This window comes from Mya arenaria, chromosome 15 (assembly GCF_026914265.1).
Source record: "Mya arenaria isolate MELC-2E11 chromosome 15, ASM2691426v1".
Taxonomy (NCBI): Eukaryota; Metazoa; Mollusca; class Bivalvia; order Myida; family Myidae; genus Mya; species Mya arenaria.
Genome location: NC_069136.1, coordinates 6,712,219 through 6,737,323, shown reverse-complemented (window position 1 = coordinate 6,737,323; position 25,105 = coordinate 6,712,219). Strand labels below are relative to the sequence as shown.

General features: G+C 37.6%; 1 protein-coding gene across 3 annotated transcripts in view; it reads right to left on the bottom strand.

The window, feature by feature from the left end:
• LOC128220077 (receptor for retinol uptake stra6-like) overlaps nucleotides 1-25,105 on the bottom strand; it is a 58,462-nt gene that overhangs the window by 9,031 nt on the left and 24,326 nt on the right. For 2 of the 3 annotated variants that reach the window (XM_052928332.1, XM_052928331.1), the window contains exons 2-10: nucleotides 10,621-10,808; nucleotides 9,449-9,509; nucleotides 8,890-8,975; nucleotides 7,722-7,855; nucleotides 6,887-7,050; nucleotides 6,034-6,257; nucleotides 2,995-3,077; nucleotides 1,416-1,477; nucleotides 109-280 (exon numbers count right to left, since the gene is read on the bottom strand). In XM_052928332.1, coding sequence (XP_052784292.1) covers nucleotides 109-280; nucleotides 1,416-1,477; nucleotides 2,995-3,077; nucleotides 6,034-6,257; nucleotides 6,887-7,050; nucleotides 7,722-7,855; nucleotides 8,890-8,975; nucleotides 9,449-9,509; nucleotides 10,621-10,688 — 1,054 coding nt within the window. In that variant the 5' untranslated portion in view covers nucleotides 10,689-10,808. Of the gene's footprint in view, nucleotides 1-108; nucleotides 281-1,415; nucleotides 1,478-2,994; nucleotides 3,078-6,033; nucleotides 6,258-6,886; nucleotides 7,051-7,721; nucleotides 7,856-8,889; nucleotides 8,976-9,448; nucleotides 9,510-10,620; nucleotides 10,809-13,669; nucleotides 13,762-25,105 lie in introns of those variants that run through there. The other variant, XM_052928333.1, reaches the window with a different exon arrangement.

Below are 25,105 nucleotides of genomic sequence, written 5' to 3'. Positions count from 1 at the left end.
CTTTTCGAAAATTACATTGTTGAATTTATGTCGAGGGTCTGTGAAAGCTGATGTTGGATTTGACCATCGGAAAGCATACAATCATATTTATACAATACAATCACTCACTTCTTATGTTGAAAAGAAGGAAGTTTAAAAAGAAGATGCCCTCCCGGGTATCGGTTATCCATTCCTCCTCCCCAGGGTAAGGCTCCTCCCCTATCGTGTCTATGGTTACATCAAAACCTCGCTTAATCATTTCTATTGTTGACAAGCCCGTGACGAAGGCTTCTAGCGAAACCTGAAATAAACGCGTAGACATAGCTTATTGCAACCGATAAACAAATTGCTGTGGTGGCATTTGGAACTCCTGGGATGATTTCAATTGAAAACAACCGAGGCTGTACGGCAAAAGTAGTTGGTTAAATTGTAAATGATAGTTTTAATGAATTGTAATGTTTAGCGATTATTGTGTACATCAAATTTGAAATTGATTGCCGGGAAAGTGTTTTATTGAATAAGTTATTCAGATTTCCAAGAGTAAAGTCATGCAGTTTAACTGCTAAATTGATATAACTACGCGATCTACTTGCTGTGTAGTTAAATATAACCAATTCAGACAATGTAAACCGTCGATAAACATACAAGGTTGTTTCCGAAAATGGTTGATGAGTTCTGAATGCCGTGCTGAAGCGATCTACTTTGGAAACACAATACACATACAATATCGGTTTAACAGAGATCTACTTTAAAATACGACAAACGTGAACAACGACACTACGAACAAATCCCCCACATAGAGCTAAAGGGTAAATTGATTATACATCGAAAACTCTCGAAAATCTTGAAAAAGTCAAATACTACTCATATACCCGAATGACCTGGAATGAATGTTATGTTACTATTAACTTATTCTTTGCTTCCTTACCCTTCGTCGGGCTTTAATCAAAGTCCCATATTTTCATTAAAAAGACAAACACAGTTTTGGTACCGAAACACATATCTTATCACTATCGTGCAAAGATGCAACACTGGGTAAAACAGTTTGGTTGTATGTATTTCCTTTGTTCCAAAAATATTAATATAGTACTATAAATCACACTTTCAACATAAATGACGCAACGTCATTGGTTCTAGACTAGTACCGAGGTGACCCCATATTTTTCCATATTGGGTCACTAAAATAGAATCGTACAATGGCGTTCAATTTATGATTCCGAAATATATTCTGATGAATAAATGAAACATTCGAACATGTAAGCAGATTGTCGACGTGCTATATATGTTAGTGGCCTAGTAGGTGACCCGATATGGGATATACGGGGCTTCGCTCTCACCGGATATTATTTCGTTTGCCCTGTATATCCCACATCGGTTCACCTACTAATCCCGTAACTTAAAGTACCTAATTGGTAAGAGAAAAGTATGTAACGCACCTTGTATACAAGCAGGACCCCCATTAGCATAACAGACAGGATCCTGGAGGAGTAACGGAATTCTGAAAGTGAAATCATTACATTTCGTAACAAAAAAGTTAAGCTTTAATGATTCCTGGACAGATCATTTTGCTTTCTGATGGTTTAGTGACAACATATTATACCACAATCGTTTGCATGCATAACACAAGGGAAATATGTCTTTCAACACACCTACTAGCTATCAATAAACTAACATATTCACATTAAATAAAGTATGTGTTGAAGCACATACATGGGACATTTGGTAGACTCGTACACCTAAAGTGGTAACGTTACTCGTATTTCAAAATTAAAACATACACATGTATATCAAACATGCACATGTATATCAAACATACACATGCATATCAAACATGCATATGTATATCAAGCATACACATGTATATCAAGCATACACATGTATATCAAGCATACAAAAGCATATCAAACATACAAATGTATATCAAACATACACATACATATCAAACATACACATGCATATCAAACATACACATGTATATCAAACATACACATGCATATCAAACAAACACATGTAAATCAAACATACACATGTAAATCAAACATACAAATGTATATCAAACATACACATGCATATCAAACACACGCATATCAAACATACACATGCATATAAAACATACAAATGCATATCAAACATACACATGCATATCAAACATACACATGCATATTAAGCATACACGTTGAGTGATTAACCTTTAACTACTTATTAAATAATGCAATTATGAAAAATATAGGTTAATGGTAACAAGATTGTAACCGCGTATTTAATAGCTGAAACGTACAAATATAAAATGACTGGTGGGTACTAATAGATTAAAGCAACTGTGCACCCGATGATTAAATTGCATGAAAAAATGTCGAAAACTGACATAAACTTGGTATTAATGTGTACAATGCATTGAATCTTACTAACTGAAGTACCACATGTTTACAAGTTATTTAAGTTTAGCAGTTATTTTGTATTTTTCCATTTACAAAGATTACTGGGTATGTCTACCTAGTAGAATTCATTCCTTATGCGTGATTGGTTGGTCGATGTTATCACGTGATATTTCCAAGTTAGGTATATAGCTTAAATAAACCCCTCGTCTGTAGTAAGCCTTTGTAGCACAACACAACTTTGGATACAACACTGGACTACAATTTGGGCGACACGGGGTCGAACCCGGTCTCCGACACAATTTTCTTTTCACATTTTGGTACTTCTTTTACAATTATGATATCAAAGCGTAACACATTCTATTAAATGATTGTCCTGAGATTCGTTACAGAAAAAAACTTGTTTGTGCCAATCTGGTGTACAGTCCCTTTAATAGTGATCACGTATCGTCAACTAAGTTGGAAATACCGTGTTTTCTGCGCCTTTCTCAATATTAAACACGGTATCCTTTATAAGAATCATTATTTTCAATATAATTTATACATCCATTTTGGTAAATTAAAAGATTTTTATACATTGTGGTATTGCCTGTTTGGGAGATAGAGTGCATCTTTAATTGTTGGCAAACAAGCATCTTACTGTGTTTGTTACTGTATAGGAGTTTCTTGGTGATTGCTTTCCCTAGGTTCATGACCTTGGCTCCTATTCCAACTGGTGGCTCCCTACAAAACAAATTATGTTCGTTATTCATACATCGTGTCATCGTAATAGGCACATATTAGTGTTTCGGTAGAATGTAAATATCAGTGTTTTCTTTCAGCTCCCACGTATCAGTGTTTGCCACTACGCACATATTAGAAAATTAGCAGAACGCACGTATCAGTGTTTGGCAACAAGCACATGAAAGTGTTTCCGTAGTACGCACGTATCAGTGTTTTGCAACAAGCACATGAAAGTGTTTCCGTAGTACGCACGTATCAGTGTTTGACAACAAGCACATGAAAGTGTTTCCGTAGTACGCACCAACAAGCACATGAAAGTGTTTCCGCAGTACGCACGTATCGGTGTTTGGCAACAAGCACATGAAAGTGTTTCCACAGTACGCACATATCGGTGTTTGGCAACAAGCACATGAAAGTGTTTCCGTAGTACGCACATATCGGTGTTTGGCAACAAGCACATGAAAGTGTTTCCGTAGTACGCACGTATCAGTGTTTGGCAACAAGCACATGAACGTGTTTCCGTAGTACGCACATATCCGTGTTTGGCAACAAGCACATGAAAGTGTTTCCGTAGTACGCACATATCGGTGTTTGGCAACAAGCACATGAAAGTGTTTCCGTAGTACGCACATATCGGTGTTTGGCAACAAGCACATGAAAGTGTTTCCGTAGTACGCACATATCGGTGTTTGGCAACAAGCACATGAAAGTGTTTCCGTAGTACGCACATATCGGTGTTTGGCAACAAGCACATGAAAGTGTTTCCGTAGTACGCACATATCGGTGTTTGGCAACAAGCACATGAAAGTGTTTCCGTAGTACGCACATATCGGTGCTTGGCAACAAGCACATGAAAGTGTTTCCGTAGTACGCACATATCGGTGCTTGGCAACAAGCACATGAAAGTGTTTCCGTAGTACGCACATATCGGTGTTTGGCAACAAGCACATGAAAGTGTTTCAGTAGTACGCACATATCGGTGTTTGGCAACAAGCACATGAAAGTGTTTCCGTAGTACGCACATATCGGTGTTTGGCAACAAGCACATGAAAGTGTTTCCGTAGTACGCACATATCGGTGTTTGGCAACAAGCACATGAAAGTGTTTCCGTAGTACGCACATATCGGTGTTTGGCAAAAAGCACATGAAAGTGTTTCCGTAGTACGCACATATCGGTGTTTGGCAATAAGCACATGAAAGTGTTTCCGTAGTACGCACATATCGGTGTTTGGCAACAAGCACATGAAAGTGTTTCCGTAGTACGCACATATCGGTGTTTGGCAAAAAGCACATGAAAGTGTTTCCGTAGTACGCACATATCGGTGTTTGGCAACAAGCACATGAAAGTGTTTCCGTAGTACGCACATATCGGTGTTTGGCAACAAGCACATGAAAGTGTTTCCGTAGTACGCACATATCGGTGTTTGGCAACAAGCACATGAAAGTGTTTCCGTAGTACGCACATATCGGTGTTTGGCAACAAGCACATGAAAGTGTTTCCGTAGTACGCACATATCGGTGTTTGGCAACAAGCACATGAAATTGTTTCCGTAGTACGCACATATCGGTGTTTGGCAAAAAGCACATTGAAGTATTTCCGTAGTACGCGCATATCGGTGTTTGGCAAAAAGCACATGAAAGTATTTCCGCAGTACGCGCATATCGGTGTTTGGCAAAAAGCACATTAAAGTGTTTCCGCAGTACGCGCATATCGGTGTTTGGCAAAAAGCACATTAAAGTGTTTCCGCAGTACGCGCATATCGGTGTTTGGCAAAAAGCACATTAAAGTGTTTCCGCAGTACGCACATATCGGTGTTTGGCAAAAAGCACATGAAAGTGTTTCCACAGTACGCACATATCGGTGTTTGGCAAAAAGCACGTTGAAGAGTTTCCGCAGTACGCACAAATCGGTGTTTGGCAAAAAGCACATTAAAGTGTTTCCGCAGTACGCACAAATCGATATTTGACAAAAAGCACATTCAAGTGTTTCCGCAGTACGCACATATCGGTGTTTGGTAAAAAGCACATTCAAGTGTTTCCGCAGTACGCACATATCGGTGTTTGACAAAAAGCACATTCAAGTGTTTCCGCAGTACGCACGCAGCACATGAAAGTGTTTCCGCAGTACGCACGCATCGGTGTTTGGCCACAAGCACATTTAAGTGTTTCCGCAGTACGCACATATCGGTGTTTGGCAAAAAGCACATTTAGGGTTTCCGCAGTACGCACATATCGATGTTTGGCCACAAGCACATTAAAGTGTTCCACCAAACGCACATATCGGTTTTTGTGGTCACAAGCACATTCAGGGGCGTAGCTCGGGCCTAAAGAACTTGTAGGCCCAATGATTCTATGTGAGGTTTGGGACTTTTTATGCACATTACATACACGAAATTATACTTGCAATGATTAAAATGAACCAAGTAAAACACTCTGCAAGTAGTGTGAATAAACACCAAATTGTCCAGGGTTGAAATAGAATAAACTTTGTTCAAAGAATTTGGGGAGCTATTAGTTTTTATTGCATTTTTTGGTTATTTAAATTTCATCATTTTTTAAGCCTACAAGGCCTATATGTAGCTACGCCAGTGACAAGGCATATATGTAGCTACGCCAGTGACAAGGCCTATATGTAGCTACGCCAGTGACAAGGCATATATGTAGCTACGCCAGTGACATTAAAGAGTTTCCGCAGTAGAGCATATCAGTGTCAATACAAACGATACATGTAAATCATTTATAACCACTGGCTATTATAACTGAAAGGTAAGGTGCTGTGTAATATTTTATATATCTTAACCGTTTTTTTAGCGTAAGGGTATTGAATTGCATGAATCGAATCCCGTTAAATTGATATCGCAGGAACCGACCCAAATACTTCGAGACTTTACCTTTTTCACGCTATGAATAAGATATAATCCAGTTTCAATATGGTTATGTTTAACTCTTATGTTACCTTTCCGGTTTTGGCGGACGGAGCAGTGCGCGGACGTGTTCTGCTTCCGCTGTGTTCTCAACATCTTTGTCCATATTGAGAATGGAAACCATTTCCGCTGACGAGTAAAACCCAATAGAGCGCCGGCGGAGCGCCTGCACGATGCGCACGGGGAGACTTACACACAGGTAACCCAGACAGAGCAGGTTGGGCAGGTCACGGGCTATTACGAGCATCCGGGCCGACTGTAAATAATGTTGTATTGTATAAACGTAAATAATAGTATAAATATGGCATCCTTCTGCATGCACCATACATAATGGTACGCTGATATCTGATTCACATGTTATGGGTTACTGTGGTTACACGAGAGTCTGTGGAGACCATAATTAAGGCAGAATTGAAATATTATGGAGCTGTTGAACACTACTTTTAAAAGTTTCACTGACCAATTAACCGGATAACAAGATTTGATTATATACGTGTGCATGAGGTTAAATTCGATACTCCCATGAATCCGGCAAAAATCATGTCCATGGACGTCATTTCATCCATTATAAATCATTGTTTTTATATCGTTTTATAATGATATTTGTGCGTAATTTAAGAGCGCTAAATCGTATAAACTAGTAATCAGTGTTGATATTCAATATGGGTCTTATTTGGATCTATGAACGATGTAGCTAATCGGATTACTTGTCATAAATAGCAGTCCAACAGAGCGAATGAACTCAATGATGTATGACCATAAAATTGACATACGTTAAATGTTGAATGCCACCCCTGAACACATTCACATGGACGCTACTATGATGAGATTTTGGCGTGATTCAAGAGCACTAAATCATATAAACTAGTAAACCGATCTACCCACCAGTATAAGGTCACACTCGAAGATTTTGTAGATATCGATCCCAAACAGCGCCCAGGTATAAAGCGTTGCCACCATGTAGCCGACGACAGACTCAAGGGCCAGCGCAGCAAACATGGGAAAATAACCCACGGCTAACACAATCACCGACAGAATCTTGTTCCAGACTAAAAGTAGGGTTTGTGGTCAGAGTGGAGGGTGTTGTTGAAATAAACACAAGGAAATGATTATATGGTATTATGCTTGCCAAAGATTTGACCTTAAAGGCTGAACAAATAGCTACTGCTGCTGTGCTTTGGTCATTCAAACAAATTATTTTTAGGCGATCCCTGTATAAAGCAAATACTAATGTTGCCGACAAGTCAATGGATATAATTAATTGTTTCAGGCAGTATCAATCCCAATTAATATTGCTTTAAATGCTCAATAAAAACGCAAAATGTTCGAATAGTATTCGTCTTGATCAATCAGAACAATTTCGAATGCAAAAATGACAGAAATCAGGTTTCGTACTGGTATACGCAAATCAAAATATTCGAATATTTCTGTTTTTATTTGAGCCTGCAGAGAGTAATACAGACCATTTGACAAACTCCAGGCAGGATTACTTTCCATAAAATACAGAAATCACTGATAAAGATTGTAAATTATCTTTTGATTTTGAAAGATTTCTAGTTTTTTAACCTCCATGCAACTTGACTGATTGTTGTGAAACAATCCAAAAAAAGAGAGAAAAACAAAACGCATTTTTTAAATAGATTACACCATGTTTTTCTCGCTTTGGTGGCAATGTTTGCATGTCAGGGGAGGTCACTGTGCAGGTCAATTTGAAACTCACTGGTGACGTAGTTAGGTCCCTCTAGATTGACGATATTGGTACTTCCGAACACCATTTGGGCTACAAGAAATGAAATAGCGCCCCATGCGGCCGCGTATGATGTCCGGTTTGATTTTCCCAGGAGATCCATGGGGCTGCAATAGGGGGGTTAAAACAAAGTACACACTATTGACAGCCGTATAAGATACATATATGAGATTGCTGGTAGATATCAAGAGTTTCTTTTGAAATGTGTGTCGGTATATGAAGGTCGTGTTACACCCTTTTCAAATATATTCTTCTTGATCTTAGGATAATGTAGCTAATCGGACTACTAATTATTAATAACTGACCAATAGAGTGATTGAAGTCAATGATGTATGACCATAAGAATAACTTAAATTGCATATTGAATACCACCCCAGGTTGACTTGAATTAAGTATAGGTGTGAAGATTCTTTTAAAAACATCGGGAGTTGGAATAATTTATTCATGATCCGCCTTCAGTTTATACAAATTTATATAGAAACGGAGGATGATTTCTTAAAAGTATATAATTATGTGCAGTATTTGAACACCAATGAATTTAATGACATGGCGCTGAATGTCATTCAGCCATTCAAGCGATCATATTTTTTCAATTAATGATAGCCCTATGATTGCGTACTAAAGTTTCAAGTTTTATTTTTAAAAAAAACTCAGTTCATATAACATGACAGCATGAGGAGGTGAAAAAGAAATACAAAATAACAACGAGGCTTCAATAGACAACTAGTTACGTAACTAGTTAACCACTTAACATTAAGCTGGTAAAATAAAACAAGAATGGCAGTTGTAGGCACTAACATGCATTTATTTCCCGTTATGATCTTTATTTTAGTGAAAAAAATAACTAGTTACGTAACTAGTTAACCACATAACTAACTAGTTATTTAAGTTGTTAACTAGTTATGTAACTAGTATGCCATCATAAAATACCTATAGCAAACCTAGATGTCAGTTACAGAAGGAGCCGAGTATTCTCTGCAACACTACTTAATAACACTGGTGATATAAAACACATAATAAATACATTATTTTCAGCTCATACTTCGTGGGAAAAGATAAGATAAGCAAAGAACAATCTGGCCATCTATTGGCTACAATGTATGATATATTGAGGAAAATAGGAAATCAGCATTGTACTTACAAAACGGCGCCGGGGCGGCCACCCAGACACGAGAGGCACATGTTCCGTCGCCGGAAGGAGAAGGACAGAAGCAGCGTCAGCAGCGACTGCAAGGGGAAAACAGACTATTATTATTGTCCTTGATTTACTACAAGCCATCATTTATCATTAGAAAGAATGAAAAGTTTCCACAGACAACGAACAGAGCAGGATCAGTAGTGTACATGGCAAATAAATCATATTTCGGACTGAAGAACATGTAGTTTCAAATGGAGGAAGAATGAATGGGGCGATTCATTGAAACTGAAACAAGATGCTCGTGACGCGCACAGACTCCGGTCGGCACCCATTTTCAAGGGGTTGACAAATCTTTCTTCATAAGATTCCATTAATCCTTGTCACATAGCCACTTATTTGTTGCTAAATTATTTCCTTTCCTTGTTTTCTTCAAGAAAAAGGGGAAAATCCAACTCTCAATTCTGATTTAAAATTATTCTTTACACGGGGTTGCAAATGTGCCAAGCTTTAATGCAGCCAATTTGCGCGTGCAGACCTTAGACACCCCTTTAAGTAATCTTACCGATGGCAAGAGAAGCCAATAATGAAATGTGTCGTCGGGGAGTCGGGTCACGCATTCTACACTGAAAAACAAGATGAAAGAGATTGTAAGATGACCATTTTATGAAAGATATAATAATGTGTAGCCAATTGTATGAAGCTGTGATAAGTTTTCCACATGATATCCTTCGCTTGTTGACTCATTAAAACAACTTGATTGGTGAGCAGTTATTATGGAATCAATCATTGACCATTTGACAACTGCATTCGATTGTATAAAATTGGTAAAACGTTTGATTGTGTCAGGGTTGACTTAAATGATTATTGATTGGTCAATATTTATCCAGTATTTGTTACTTAGCAAATCATATCATTTAGTTGTGCAAACTGGATTAAAGATAACCTGTGGACAACTTATCCAAATTATACACAATTTGCTGCAGGCTAGCCATTGGTTTGTCTCTGAAAATTATTTTTAAAGATGCACTTTTTAACATCTTTCTTTTGTCTTGAAAACCATTCTTTCGACAATGTCTGTTAACAAGTGATATCCTACTGCTAAAAAATATCCGATTCCAGGTTTTCATAATAAAAACTGCAAATTGATGATTTTTGTTTAAAAGCTTCCTAACGCTTGAAAAAAAGAGTGTTTTGCTAATAACAATTGAGATCTGTTCTGTTGTGAGTTATCATATATGACTCAATTGAAGGTCCCGATGCCAAAATCAGCTTATTCAAACAATAAAATAAAAGTCAAAACTGTAAAACTGCAGCTTTAAAGATGCACTGTTCTCATATGTAATAATTTTAATAAACAATCTTAAGTCCCTGATGTGTCTCGTCAGAAATGTTGGCTTTTATACGGTCGGAAAGAGTGTCCTTTTAAAACAAATTATCAAAAATAAGAAATGTTTAACCAAGTATGACAGCTAACGCGCTATTTTTAAACTTTCAGAAAGTATACAATCATCATATTCAAATACATGATTTCATCAGTATATTCACATATAAATCGGATGCACCTTAAGACAGAAATAGCTGAGGGGCTTGGGCATTATGAAAAATAAAAAAATAAATGTTTAATTTATTCTGATAACAGTGTTATAAAACCTAATATGTTTCATTTATTCTGATAACAGTGTTATAAAACCTACTATGTTTCATTTATTCTGATAACAGTGTTATAAAACCTACTATGTTTCATTGTCATCACTATTCGCGTTTGAATACAGCTCGTTGAAGGCCGATAGAAAACTTGCCATCTTGTCTTTACGGTCGGACGTCCGGACGGACGAACGGGCGGGGTAGTCTTGTATTCGATGATATTGCAATGGGTGGTGTGTGGTCTGCACTCTGTATATTTAAAACATTTCGCAAACTATCTGGAAAAAGAAACAGAAAGAACACTTATTTACTATCTAAAGTGGGTTTTTTAAAACATGACATCTTAAGAATGATAATTCGTACATATGTATGTATGTAATTTAATTACGTCTGATAGGGAACTGAGTGCAAATGTGTTGATCGTATTTCAGTACAACTGTTTTACAATACCTTTCAAAGTATATGGTCTTTTTACCCCGCTTAGGTTTGCGTTAATCACTTATGTATGGGTGAAAGGCCGAAAACTGTCCGTTACGTCAGAGAAAGAACAGTCCGAGGCACGCAGTACCCAGGCTGTTTTTTTCGCTGACATACTTCTTAAATGAAGTGAATAACGAGGTCCCTATCAAGAATTTCATTGCGCTATTGTCAACATATTGAGCACTGTCACACCCATTGAAAAAATACTATTCACATAATACTAATCATGTGAATCTCTAAAATAAATCAAAATAATTTGGCTCTTATATACATAAACAAATGGAAGTAGAGTGCCCATCATGTCTGCGAAATAAACAGCCTAGGCACTGTATACTCTGACTATTATTCGTTTGGTATAATGGTCAGTTTTCGGCCTTTCACCTTTACATTGAGAGGTCTTTTATATCGTATAGCCTATGAATCGACCGACATACCCGCTAACGACCTGGTATAGTGTACATGTATGAAGAAAACCTTAGATATTGGATATCAATAGCATCTGTTGTACCAACATTGTTGAAACAATGTGGAAAAAAATATTATTTCTACTAGTTGGATTTAACATTTGTAGCATTTATATTCAATACCTGACCTATATCGATTTACTTTAACAATAACAATATATACTTGTATACGTGTGTCTCCTCTTTGTCCTTATTACGATTTTGTTATAAGGCATTTAAGGTCAGCCGTTGAAGTTGCTTGTTCAAACATGTTTTCTATTCAAACCTCGTTAAGGCGACTATAAGTTAATTGCTAGATGCTCATCCCCGCCCTCCCCATCTTCTTCCATCGCGCCTTAATTTGAATTTACTTTTGAATAAAAAATGTTGAACTAGGTTCTGCATTTGCGTTTCCGTCCGGTTCCGTCCGAAAACGGCGTTTTTTTACGAAGTTACGACGTCGATGTGTTACGATCGTGTCCGTGGGTCTTATTTAATACAGGCATGTATCCAGTATGCGATACGAAAGAGCATTTACACACATTCAACAGTGAAACAGTCACCTAAGAAAAATAAAAAATAAAATGTCATCCCGCCCCCTTAAATTTTTAAATAAAAATCTAGCAATTAATCTATATTGGCCTAAAATGGATTTATTCTACCATTTTTACTGACAAACACCAAACAGCGACTGGCGGGTACTCATTCAAACATAATTTTGTAATTTATAGGCCATAAACTCATGCAATTTTCCAAAGCGTTACTGAAGCTTTTCCGCAAAGTTTTTTTTTATGTTGTATGTTTAACATCTGTGAACACTCTTATTTGCACGTGGGATAATAGTGAATCACCCTTACAAGCATTTTATTCACAATTCACACGAAATTATCAAATTATTAAAAAGGCCAATAAAAGGACAATATAAATTAATTGCTAGATTTTCATTCATTTTTTCAAGTGGTGCGGGGGTGAATATATATATATATATATATAAATACAGCTCCTAGTTGAACATTATTGTTTTTATTTGAGTCGATAACATTTTAAGGGGCGGCGGAAAAAGAAGGGGCTGTGATGAAAACCAAGCAATTAATTTATATTCGCCTAACAACTATTTTATTGATTTGTCACAGATCTTGACACTAGACTTTGGCTCTATTTGTAAAGAGGTTAAGGGATGTATGCCATTCATTTACTATGTAAAAGTGCACAAAGTGGTAATCTCGATTGTGTACGAATTTCACTATCAAATTCACTTTTGTAAACATTAAGCACTGTTGACCTACCGTGAGTTCGTAACGTTACGCAAACAAACATGTGTCACAACATTCAACTTAAGCCCATTATTTGCCAATGACATCATTTAAATTATCTCTACAACTATTTAAACCGGTTTAGTAAAAAAAAAAAGTTCATTGACGTATACCTGTTTGCTGAGTGAAGTTAAACCTTTATATCATATACTTGCATATATAGGAACTCAATTGTCTTCATAAATATGTTTGCCAAGTGACGAATTGTGTGTACATGTATCTTGGTTATGCAACAATTTTTCCCACGTTTTGAAAGCATTGTGGAGGACATGCCACACCCTATAGTCGAGCTATTTCAAAATGTTCATCCAAAACTATGAGTATATACATTAACTAGGAGGTAGATGGAAATTGAAATACATTTAGTAAAGTCTTAAGATTAAGTAAGGTTCCCTCGCCTCCCTGTTTGAATAACATATCTTAGTCGTAATCCTTCCTCTGTTCAAGAGTGCTTGAGGACACCCGTATAGTCACGGCCAGAATCTGTACGATACACGTTCTTACAAATATAGTTTTTGAAACGTATGGACTTTACTACCGAAACAATGTTTTGACTGGTAACTTACTATCTTAAGCCTTATAGAAACGGTGCCCTGGGCCGTTTTCAAAATTCAAAAGCTGGATTAGTAAAACTTAGTAGCAACTAGCAATATGTCATTTTTAGCTAAATTTAGAGCAAACCAACACATGTTGTACAACACAAATATGAAAATCTGTATAGATATGCTATGAATGTTTAATTCACAAGAATACATCTGAATGAACAAGAGATGGAATTTAGAATAAACACAGTCAATAATTTCCAAACTTCATACCAGTTAATCACTTCACTTATAAGATGCTCTTTGAATAAAGCAAACTAACACCTTTCAAAAATAGCAAAAAGGCAACAAATAAACCAACCTTTTAATCCTTAATGTTAAAAACTATAGTCCAACCACAGTAAAGAGAGCACCACCCTGTTAAAGAAAGCTCGATGTGTGCCAATATATAGCCTGTACATGGGAAGTTAAAGGTACAATCAATACTTATGATGATTAAGCCTTAAAGTAACACTCGTATTTATAATCAATATAACAAACATAAATTTATGTGATAAACCTTTAACTACTTACTAAATAATGCATAAATGAACAATATTAATAACAAGATTGTAACCGTGTGTTTAATAGCTGAAACACAAAAATATTAAATGATTGGTGGCCCCTAAAATAATTACAGAGATCAACGACTGTCTCATAAGGTAGAAATGGCGTGTTTCTGCATCATTATTTCGAATACAATTCGGTTACCTTCAAGTGAACCTTTATATTGATGTTAATACATTTTTTCGCTAAATTTGAACGATTGTAATTATTGTGTTACTGCTTATTTTGGAGTAAGGGTGCATCTTGAAAAAAGAATACTTTTAACCGTTTTTACCATAGGTTAATTCGCGTTCATTTATTAATTTTTATTTTTATCAGGTGAAACAGTAGCTTTAAAGGTCAGTGGGTAGTTTACATACTATAATGTAGACCACTAAACGAGTGTGTTTTTTTAAAAGCAAACAAAAAAACAACGAACACACAATCTAAAAAATTTGAATTGAATTTTAATCAAAAACTATTTCAATCACAACATATATCAGCTAAAACCACACTTGTAAAAGAAATCAATAGGTAAAAAACTAGACTTGTTGAAAACTTGTTTCGAGATCTTAATGACAATAAAACGTTTGTTCTTTGTATAGACCTCCAAATAAACACTAACAAATGCACGATAATAATTAAATCAAATGTCAAAAATTATTTCCAAAATATTGAGTAGCGTAAGTCTTTATCAAAATAATCTTATCACAAAAGGCAAGTACAAAACAATTACTTGACAAACAAATTAAAACTATGCAAAAACATTACGACACAGGGTCAATTGACGCACACCCTGAAAACAATGATAAAACTATCCTTGGATATTAAGTAAAACGTTGCTCAAAACAATTTTGGCGATAATCATAAGTTATTCATATACATCATTATTTGCTGTTTTGAAGAACGAGATAGAAAACTTAAAAACACAGCCGCCTTTTACGTACTGTTCATCTGTTCATGTACATTCACTACGAATGTACTAGTTAATGTACTAACTTGAACCGTATGTACATGTACTTTTATATTCATAGCGGGGTGGGCGGGGGGATGAAGAGGCCAGGGAGACACGTTTAGTCTTACATTCAATAACACATCATGAATACTAGGTTTATCCTACCTCTAAGTATAATAGTGAAATGGTTTTAAATGGAGTCATTGCTAACATTTGACCCTACGAATGTGATATCTGCCTTTAAATATCTTTAACCCTTTCGCTAAAGCAAGGTACATTTTGGTCGATAGAAGCAAAATCACAGGGTATGTGGTGGTATTCTTTTGTGAAAGCGTTCCGGTTTGGCTGCGCTGGCTTATGATAGTTCAATATAAGATACAACACTCTTTGTTGAAGGTCGGCTATATATTAATAAGAAACATTAGCCCATTGAGCTATTTTCTGACATTAATAACACACTTATATAACAAAACTCAACATATAAATGAATTGGCGACCTAGATTTAAAAGAATAAAGTTTTAAATAGGTTACACATTGGAAAACGTATTTGCAAAGGCCGTTTTCAATTAAGGTCATTTTAGTATGGTCAATAGCAGTAATATGGATTATAGCACTTTATACAATGATACCAACATCTAGTTTTCGCGTCTGTACGGCTAGTCCACACGCGCACATTTCCGCTAGTAAAATGTTTTAAATTAGATCTTTCAAGAGTATAAATGAAGAATAATAATAGTTTACATTTTAAACAGCAAACTGTAAGCATTATGTGCATGGGAATAACAGTTTGGTAAAGTAATGAGTAGTTGGTAAAAACATGATATATATTATAAAAAATACCTTAGCTTGCTCGAAAAATACTTTTGAAGTATTACTAGTAGGAACTTAAGCGACAGGGTAAAAATATTCAATCAAACACCTCATAATCCTCAATCTCTCATTCCCTTTATAATTTGGAAAGTTTATTTGCACATTAAGCATTTACAAACAGAACATGTCCAGGTGCGGATCAGCCTTCTAAAGTTAAGGTAGTTTTAAGAGCCGCCTTATTTACTTTGGAAGTCTTTTCCACACCTGACTGGCCTCAAAGCGGAAAGAGTTCTTCACATACTTAGTTGTTTTTATGGCACATATACATAGATTTATATCTGAGATTAAAAGTGCATACCTTAAACTATCAACTTCTACTAAGGGTTAACTACATCAACCACTACTATTATTAATAAAAATAATGCTACTGCTGCTGCTGCTCCTCCTCCTCCTCCTCCTACTACTACTACTACCTACCACTACCATACCACTGCTACTACTACTACTACTACTACTACTACTACTACTACTACTACTACTACTACTACTACTAATACTACTACTACTACTACTACTACTACTACTACTACTACTACTACTACTACTACTACTACTACTACCACTACTACTACTACTACTACTACCACATACTACTACTGCCGGCAAACAGCAGTTGTGCCAAAATACATCATTTGTTCATCAAAAAACAGCAAATGCAAATTTTGCCCTTTTCTGTCGATAAACAGCAAATATTTTCTCCTCAACTTCCATTCCTTCAATGAACTGCCTTTCGGCAATTGCGTTTATCAATCGTTGAACGCATCATCTTCGGATATGCTCTGATCGCAATTCATCGCATAACAATATACACGAAAACTTTTGATCTTGTTATTGTTTGTGTTGTGTTTTAAAAAAAAGTGGTTGATATTTTCCCGCTTGACTGTCAATCAATCAATCAATCAAAATCTTTATTTCCTCCTAAAAGGAGATATGCATACATATGTACAAATATATATATCTAATTTCTAAAGCATTTCAAAGAAACATATCAGCAATGTTTGTAATTACAAATAAATAATAATAATAATAATAATAATTGGTGTAAATATAAGAAATGAATTGCAGGTTTGATGTCATTATCGGGGAAAATTCAGACTCCACACACTTTGACCAGCCCAATTGCGTTTATACCCCGATAATGACATCAAGCCCGCTTAAATGAAACTCAGTTATGGCGCCAACTGTTATGATACGTCTGTCAACGTCAAGACGACGTCACAAACTTCCAAACAAATACACAGCGTCTGGAAAGGGTCTCACATCAATACAATGTGACGGTGCAGGGCGGAAATCAACATGTCTATGCCTTGACCCACGGTGGTTGTACCGTGTTTCATGCGAGTGACAAGGTTATCTCTTCTACTCTGCTTGATTATGGGCGTAGTGGCCTGGATACTGGCAGACCTGCTTTGGACAAATTACTTGTAAGTATGTTTGAATACTCAAAGTCAAAAAACTTCTTTTATGTTTACCATGCTGCATAAACAATATTTTACCGTAATTTGATATTGTTAACGTATACCGTTTTTTAATTTGTCATTTGTGATATTATTTTGCTCTTACATGTAGATAAATAAACATTTCTGAAGGACGCTGCACGTTTTGAAAGCTAAAATTAAGATTTATTTAATTTTTATTTTTATTTTTCATCCTATTTGCAACGGATACTGTATAGCCAAACACTAAAAAAAATTCTAAACTAATGGTATTTATTTAAGCATGTTGACAATAATGCATCACTTCTTCATGTTATTCATACTTAGTTTCAGAATTTAATTGTACATTTCTAAGTTAGCGCATTTCAATGGACTTTATTATTGTTCAGATATAATATACAGAAATGTTATAACGCTTTTGGTAAATAGCAGAGTCAGTATGATATAACGGGTTGGATGTGCATGTTAAATTATACTTGCACTCCGACAAGGCCCACTCGGCAAGTGCTCCCATAAGATTATTTTTAGTCAAATTCAGTTTTTTTAACATCGTTTAAAGACATTATTAAAGTAAAAACAAGATGACATGAAGTGAGTTCTTTGTTATAAAGAATGGGTGGAGTGAGTGTAGCGAACGATCCCTTCTTGATCAATAAGATATTACTCCAGTCATTTAACTGACTTCAAATACAACCTCATTGGCTGACACACTGTGAAGGCAATATTCTGTAGGATGAGTGCCAATAGGCGGACTTTTGAATTCCCTAGAAAGTTGATATTCTTAATGATTATGCCTAAAACTTAATAACTGCCTATCTGTAATTTCATTGGCTGAAAATAAAGGGTGAATTCCTACCCAGGCAAGAGCTACCCTGTTCATCGTCTCCTTGGCCAAGTGGTTAAGGCGTCCGCCTAAGGAGAGGGAGGTCGTTGGTTCGATCACGGGCCGCGTCATATCGAAATACGTTAAAAATTGGTACAAGTAGCTCCCTTGCCTGGCGCTTGGCATTTAAAGGGTAGTGCTTGGATAAGTGGCATACTCAGTACTGGTTTAACCCAGGAAAGTTGTATCCCGTGTGTCGGTGCTTTACACCGAGCACGTTAAAGAACCAAGAGCTCTCTTCGCAAAGAACTAGGGTATCGCACCCGGATCTCTTGTATCTCACTCTGTTTCTTCAAGTCTTCCAATGTCTGGATTTGACTGAGAATTGATGTCACTTCAATCTCATGTCCCTTATGGCATTTAAACACAATTTAAGTCGTGATGGCGTCACGGCGGGGTCAAGCCAATGGGCGCAGACATACCTTGATAAACTCAAATAAACAAACAACTACACTCATCTTTAACGTGCATCAGTGTATAGCGGAGTCTTACGGGACCCCGCTGTAACGCCCCTCCAGGAAGATGATTGGTATTTAAAGTGGTGCGGTGGCAAATCAATACCATTCTCGGAAGTATGTTAGTACATCAGAAGAAGTAGTTCGTAAAGACTATACACACTAGTGGTAAATAAGTGTGTGAAGATGAAATTTGATTTACTAAATTTATATTGATTGACATTGAAGTGTTTTATGCACCAGTCAATTGTAATCCCCCACCCCCCAGGTATACCGGGGATAGCCGGAAAAATGGGCCGTGTTTTTATCTTCCATGTGGCACCGCAGTGCCAGGCGAATGCGGTGGTTTTGTCTTCGCGCCAAAAATAGCGGGGAATTGGCCTTACCTAGAGTCCCGAAGGTGTGGGGGCATTTGGTGGAAATGTTACCAGCAGTTTGTCTCCGCAGGGCGAGGATTTTACCCGGGATCGGCTGGCCCGAAAGTCAAAGTCCACGCTATTCCTCGGACCTAGGAAGGGGGATGGGGGGTACAATTGACTGGTGCATTATTGACACTATCAATTTACTTGTATAAATTATTAAGATTCCCAATTAAATGTCATTAATATTACCTGCAAAATTGAAATCATCACGCGATCTTCTTGCAGCGTAATCAAGTGTCAAGAATTCTTATATTGTAAACCGTCCATATACAATCGAGGTTGTTTTCGAATGAAAATGGCTGAGGCGTTCCAAATGGGCTCTTCGCTAATGCTATCTTTAACTACTGACACGTTAACCCCGTTCACAATGCGATAAAGTGAGGGTCGTCATGAACGTGGTAAGGTCGTTTTAGAATCGCGAAGATGGTGAACATGTTCAAAACAAGCTTAGCAGGAGCGTGGCTAAAATAATTCAGGATAAAAGCGTTGTAAGAACGTAATACAATCGGAATAAGCGTTGAAACGTCAGAAGCATCTTTGCAAAATCTTCATTATCATAATAAGATCGTAATGCATTGATTTCGGTAAATAATAGAACTATGTTTATACGCAATGACGTCGTGCCTTCCAATCTGAACTCACTGACCAGTCTATCGTAATGTCCAAACTAAAGCATTCTTTCTGCAGAAGCTGTGTGAAGTTAGCTAAACATACGACATTGGACATTGGACATTCAAAATCGAATGTTGTGCTGGCACGACATTGGACATTGGACATTCAAAATCGAATGTTGTGCTGGCACGACATTGGACATTGGACATTCAAAAGTGAAAGTCGTGCTAGCACGACATTGGACATTGGACATTCAAAATCGAATGTTGTGCTGGCACGACATTGGACATTGGACATTCAAAATCGAATGTTGTGCTGGCACGGCATTGGACATTGGACATTCAAAAGTTAAAGTCGTGCTAGCACGACATTGGACATTGGACATTCAAAATCGAATGTTGTGCTGGTAGGACATTGGACATTGGACATTCAAAAGTAAAAGTCGTGCTGGCACGACATTGGACATTGGACATTCAAAATCGAATGTTGTGCTGGCACGACATTGGACATTGGACATTCAAAAACGATTGTCGTGCCCGCACGACATTGGACATTGGACATTCATAACCGAATGTTGTGCTGGTACGACATTGGACATTGGACGTTCAAAAGTGAAAGTCGTGCTAGCACGACATTGGACATTCAAAATCGAATGTTGTGCTGGCACGACATTGGACATTAAAAATCGAATGTGTTGCTAGCACGACATTGGACATTCAAAATCGAATGTTGTGCTGGCACGACATTGGACATTGGACATTCAAAATCGAATGTTGTGCTGGCACGACATTGGACATTGGACATTCAAAAGTGAAAGTCGTGCTAGCACGACATTGGACATTCAAAATCGAATGTTGTGCTGGCACGACATTGGACATTGGACATTCAAAATCGAATGTTGTGCTGGCACGACATTGGACATTGGACATTCAAAATCGAATGTTGTGCTGGCACGACATTGGACATTGGACATTCAAAAGTGAAAGTCGTGCTAGCACGACATTGGACATTGGACATTCAAAATCGAATGTTGTGCTGGCACGACATTGGACATTGGACATTCAAAATCGAATGTTGTGCTGGCACGACATTGGACATTGGACATTCAAAATCGAATGTTGTGCTGGCACGACATTGGACATTGGACATTCAAAAGTGAAAGTCGTGCTAGCACGACATTGGACATTGGACATTCAAAATCGAATGTTGTGCTGGCACGACATTGGACATTGGGCATTCAAAAGTGAAAGTCGTGCTGGCACGACATTGAACATTGGACATTCAAAATCGAATGTTGTGCTGGCCCGACATTGGACATTGGACATTCAAAAACGATTGTCGTGCCGGCACGACATTGGACATTGGACATTCATAACCGAATGTTGTGCTGGCACGACTTTCACTTTTGAATGTCCAATGTCCAATGTCGTGTTTGAATGTCAAATGTCCAATGTCGTGCCAGCACGACATTCGATTTTGAATGTCCAATGTCCAATGTCGTGCCAGCACGACATTCGATTTTGAATGTCCAATGTCCAATGTCGTGCCAGCACGACATTCGATTTTGAATGTCCAATGTCGTGCTAGCAAGACTTTCACTTTTGAATGTCCAATGTCGTGCTAGCACGACTTTCACTTTTGAATGTCCAATGTCCAATGTCGTGCTAGCACGACTTTCACTTTTGAATGTCCAATGTCCAATGTCGTGCCAGCACGACATTCGATTTTGAATGTCCAATGTCCAATGTCGTGCTAGCACGACATTCGATTTTGAATGTCCAATGTCCAATGTCGTGCCAGCACAACATTCGATTTTGAATGTCCAATGTCCAATGTCGTGCTAGCACAACATTCGATTTTGAATGTCCAATGTCGTGCCAGCACAACATTCGATTTTGAATGTTCAATGTCCAATGTCGTGCTAGCACGACATTCGATTTTGAATGTCCAATGTCCAATGTCGTGCCCGCACGACATTCGATTTTGAATGTCCAATGTCCAATGTCGTGCCAGCACAACATTCGATTTTGAATGTAATGTCCAATGTCGTGCCAGCACAACATTCGATTTTGAATGTCCAATGTCCAATGTCGTGCCAGCACGACTTTCACTTTTGAATGTCCAATGTCCAATGTCGTGCCGGCACGACATTCGGTTATGAATGTCCAATGTCCAATGTCGTGCCGGCACGACAATCGATTTTGAATGTCCAATGTCCAATGTCGTGCTAGCACGACTTTCACTTTTGAATGTCCAATGTCCAATGTCGTGCTAGCACGACTTTCACTTTTGAATGTCCAATGTCCAATGTCGTGCTAGCACGACTTTCGATTTTGAATGTCCAATGTCCAATGTCGTGCTAGCACGACTTTCACCTTTGAATGTCCAATGTCCAATGTCGTGCCAGCACAACATTCGATTTTGAATGTCCAATGTCCAATGTCGTGCCAGCACAACATTCGATTTTGAATGTCCAATGTCGTGCTAGCACGACTTTCACTTTTGAATGTCCAATGTCCAATGTCGTGCCAGCACAACATTCGATTTTGAATGTCCAATGTCCAATGTCGTGCTAGCACGCCTTTACTTTTGAATGTCCAATGTCCAATGTCGTGCCAGCACAACATTCGATTTTGAATATCCAATGTCCAATGTCGTGCTAGCACGACTTTCACTTTTGAATGTCCAATGTCCAATGTCGTGCCAGCACAACATTCGATTTTGAATGTCCAATGCCGTGCCAGCACAACATTCGATTTTGAATGTCCAATGTCCAATGTCGTGCTAGCACAACATTCGATTTTGAATGTCCAATGTCCAATGTCGTGCCAGCACAACATTCGATTTTGAATGTCCAATGTCCAATGTCGTGCTAGCACGACATTCGATTTTGAATGTCCAATGTCCAATGTCGTGCCAGCACAACATTCGATTTTGAATGTCCAATGTCCAATGTCGTGCTAGCGCGACTTTCACTTTTGAATGTCCAATGTCCAATGTCGTGCCAGCACAACATTCGATTTTGAATGTCCAATGTCCAATGTCGTGCTAGCACGACTTTCACTTTTGAATGTCCAATGTCCAATGTCGTATGTTTAGCTAACTTCACACAGCTTTCAGATCAGATTATAAGTATCTTCCATGGCCGAGAGTGTAAGATAGGTTCATTCCGACCCGAGCGTAGGGGGTTTTGCGGAAACGAGGTTAAATGAGTTTCCGCAAAACACCTTGCGCGAGGGTCAGGATGAACCTTTCTTGCATACTGGACTTGTGTTCCCGGTCATGTGGCCAGTGCTGGAAAAACCCATCTTACACCCCCCATGTAAGATGAATCACGCGCAACAACGCGCCACTTCTTTCTTTTAGTGTATGGTTTACGAAAAGTATGTTATGTCATTTCATTAACGCGCAATCAAGTATATATGCTTGCAAGACATATAATTAAAATTGAAAATAAATAATCGTAAAAAACGTCATTTTTGATTATTTAAAATGACTGCGCTTTTTGACGTCAGTAAATAACGTCGCACGCGCTTTTTGGTGAAATTGTACAGAAGTGCGTTTTCTACGTCATTTTCCCCACAAATTGATAATTTTAGATATCGTAGAAAAAATATCAATCATGTTTTTCCGGTCCGGATCGTAAATCCGACCGATTTTTCTATCTGTACCAGAAACACATGATAGATACTTATAATCTTACACGAGCGGCTATGGTAGATGCTTTTTCTCCCACCTCAGTTAAAAAAAAATAAGTAAAAATGATTTTTATTGCTTAACTCTTTTGTGCTTAGTGAAAATAATTGCGTATGGATATGCGATAATTCGTGGTTGTCATGGATATGCGCGCAGTGATTCAGATTATGTTAATAGTCAAATCGGTCTTTAAATAGTTCTAAGGAGAGTGAAGCATTATTTCTTGAAAGGTGCGTGAAAACTGTTTTATGGTGCCATTTGAAGCGAGAAACGTTCTAAATATAGCCACAAGACAAGGTTTCCATGATGCTACAGACGATAATCTTCAACAAGGGAGGTTATTGCAATGTGGCGATCAGTAAAAAGGAGTTGCATACGGTCATTTTATCTTCGCCCGTGGGCAAGACAAGAATTACTTGCATGGTTAAATGATTGGATCTACTTATCTGAGGTGGGAGAAAATCATGGTCGGAGCTCATATATTCTTTCTCGCCTTCTTCTCCTTCATTTATACTTTCAAACTCTCTCCGAATTCTTTTCCATCTGATATATGACAAGCATCTGCTGTTGCTGAAGGATAACAAGTTGTACCAATTCCGGCCTGTTCATTTTTCAACGTTTTTGAGATCTGAAAATCTGTTTGAAATCCCTCAATTTTAATATCAACCCGTGCGAAGGACGTAAGGTGTTGTCGGCAATAACGCGGCGACATCTGGGAGCAGTCTTTTGTGTCATTCTCCAAACGTAGTACGGTCGTGTACATCGTGATGACAACGTAGTAGAAGCGGCACACGATCGGTGATGGTGTCGATGGAAACACGGTGATGGTCGCGATGGAACGTGGTACAAGAGCGAAAGCAACGTATCGGAAAAGAAATGAAGAAATCGTAGTACAAGCGTAGATCAGGCGATCCGCGGATGAAACGATTTTCAAGATTTTAACCCGATCTCGCGCCGATCTGATTTTTTTTCATGTCGGGATAAGCGACATGAGCGTGGTGAGATCGTAGCTCTGTGTGAACGGAGCATTAATTACACTCACTGACTTTAAAGCTTCACTCTCACAGATTGAAGATTTTGACAACTGTTTTACTTTTTGTCTTGGAACGAGCCATTTTTTGCGAAAATCCATGGTAACCAGTTATATAAGACTGCTGACAAAAAAATAGATCGCAGATTTTTATATTTAAGTTCAAAAATTGATGTTTTATGGATTTTTCTTAAACCGTTAGTAACGGTTTAAGCCATTAAACATGAATTTTCGAACAGAAATGTGAAAATCTAGGATCTGATTTTTTGTCAGCAATCTTATCTTATATCACTTGTTTTTAGATATTTACGCAAAAATTGCCTCTTTCCAAGAAAAGAATACAAAAGTTGTCAAAATGGTAAATCTGTGATCAGGGTGTGTTTACCACGTGATAAGTGAAACAACACTTTTGATAAAATCTCAAACGAAAATCGGCATGAGATAATCATTAACTAAAAACTGCATGATATTTATGCGTCTGTTTATTTTTTATTTATTTTTATATCAAGATCCAAGACATCAGAAAAGATACATCGCCATTTCCGGGCCAACGTTTTAGACCAATCACAACGCAGCATTCCTCTCAGCACGTGCACCGACTGTTATCAGCTGACACGGAACCGAAATACAGCGTTTTGGCGAGAAATAAATAAAGTAGCAGACGAAACTGTTACCATAGAAACTCTTCATGACATCATTTTAAGTAAGTTTATGTTTTGTTCTAAACAAACTGTGCACATGTTCAAAAAGTATTTATCATTGGTCATATAATAAGTTCAAAACACAAGTGATAGAAAGTAGACACATGATCACAGAGTAATTATGAAATTCAATATTTATAAGCTTGAGAAA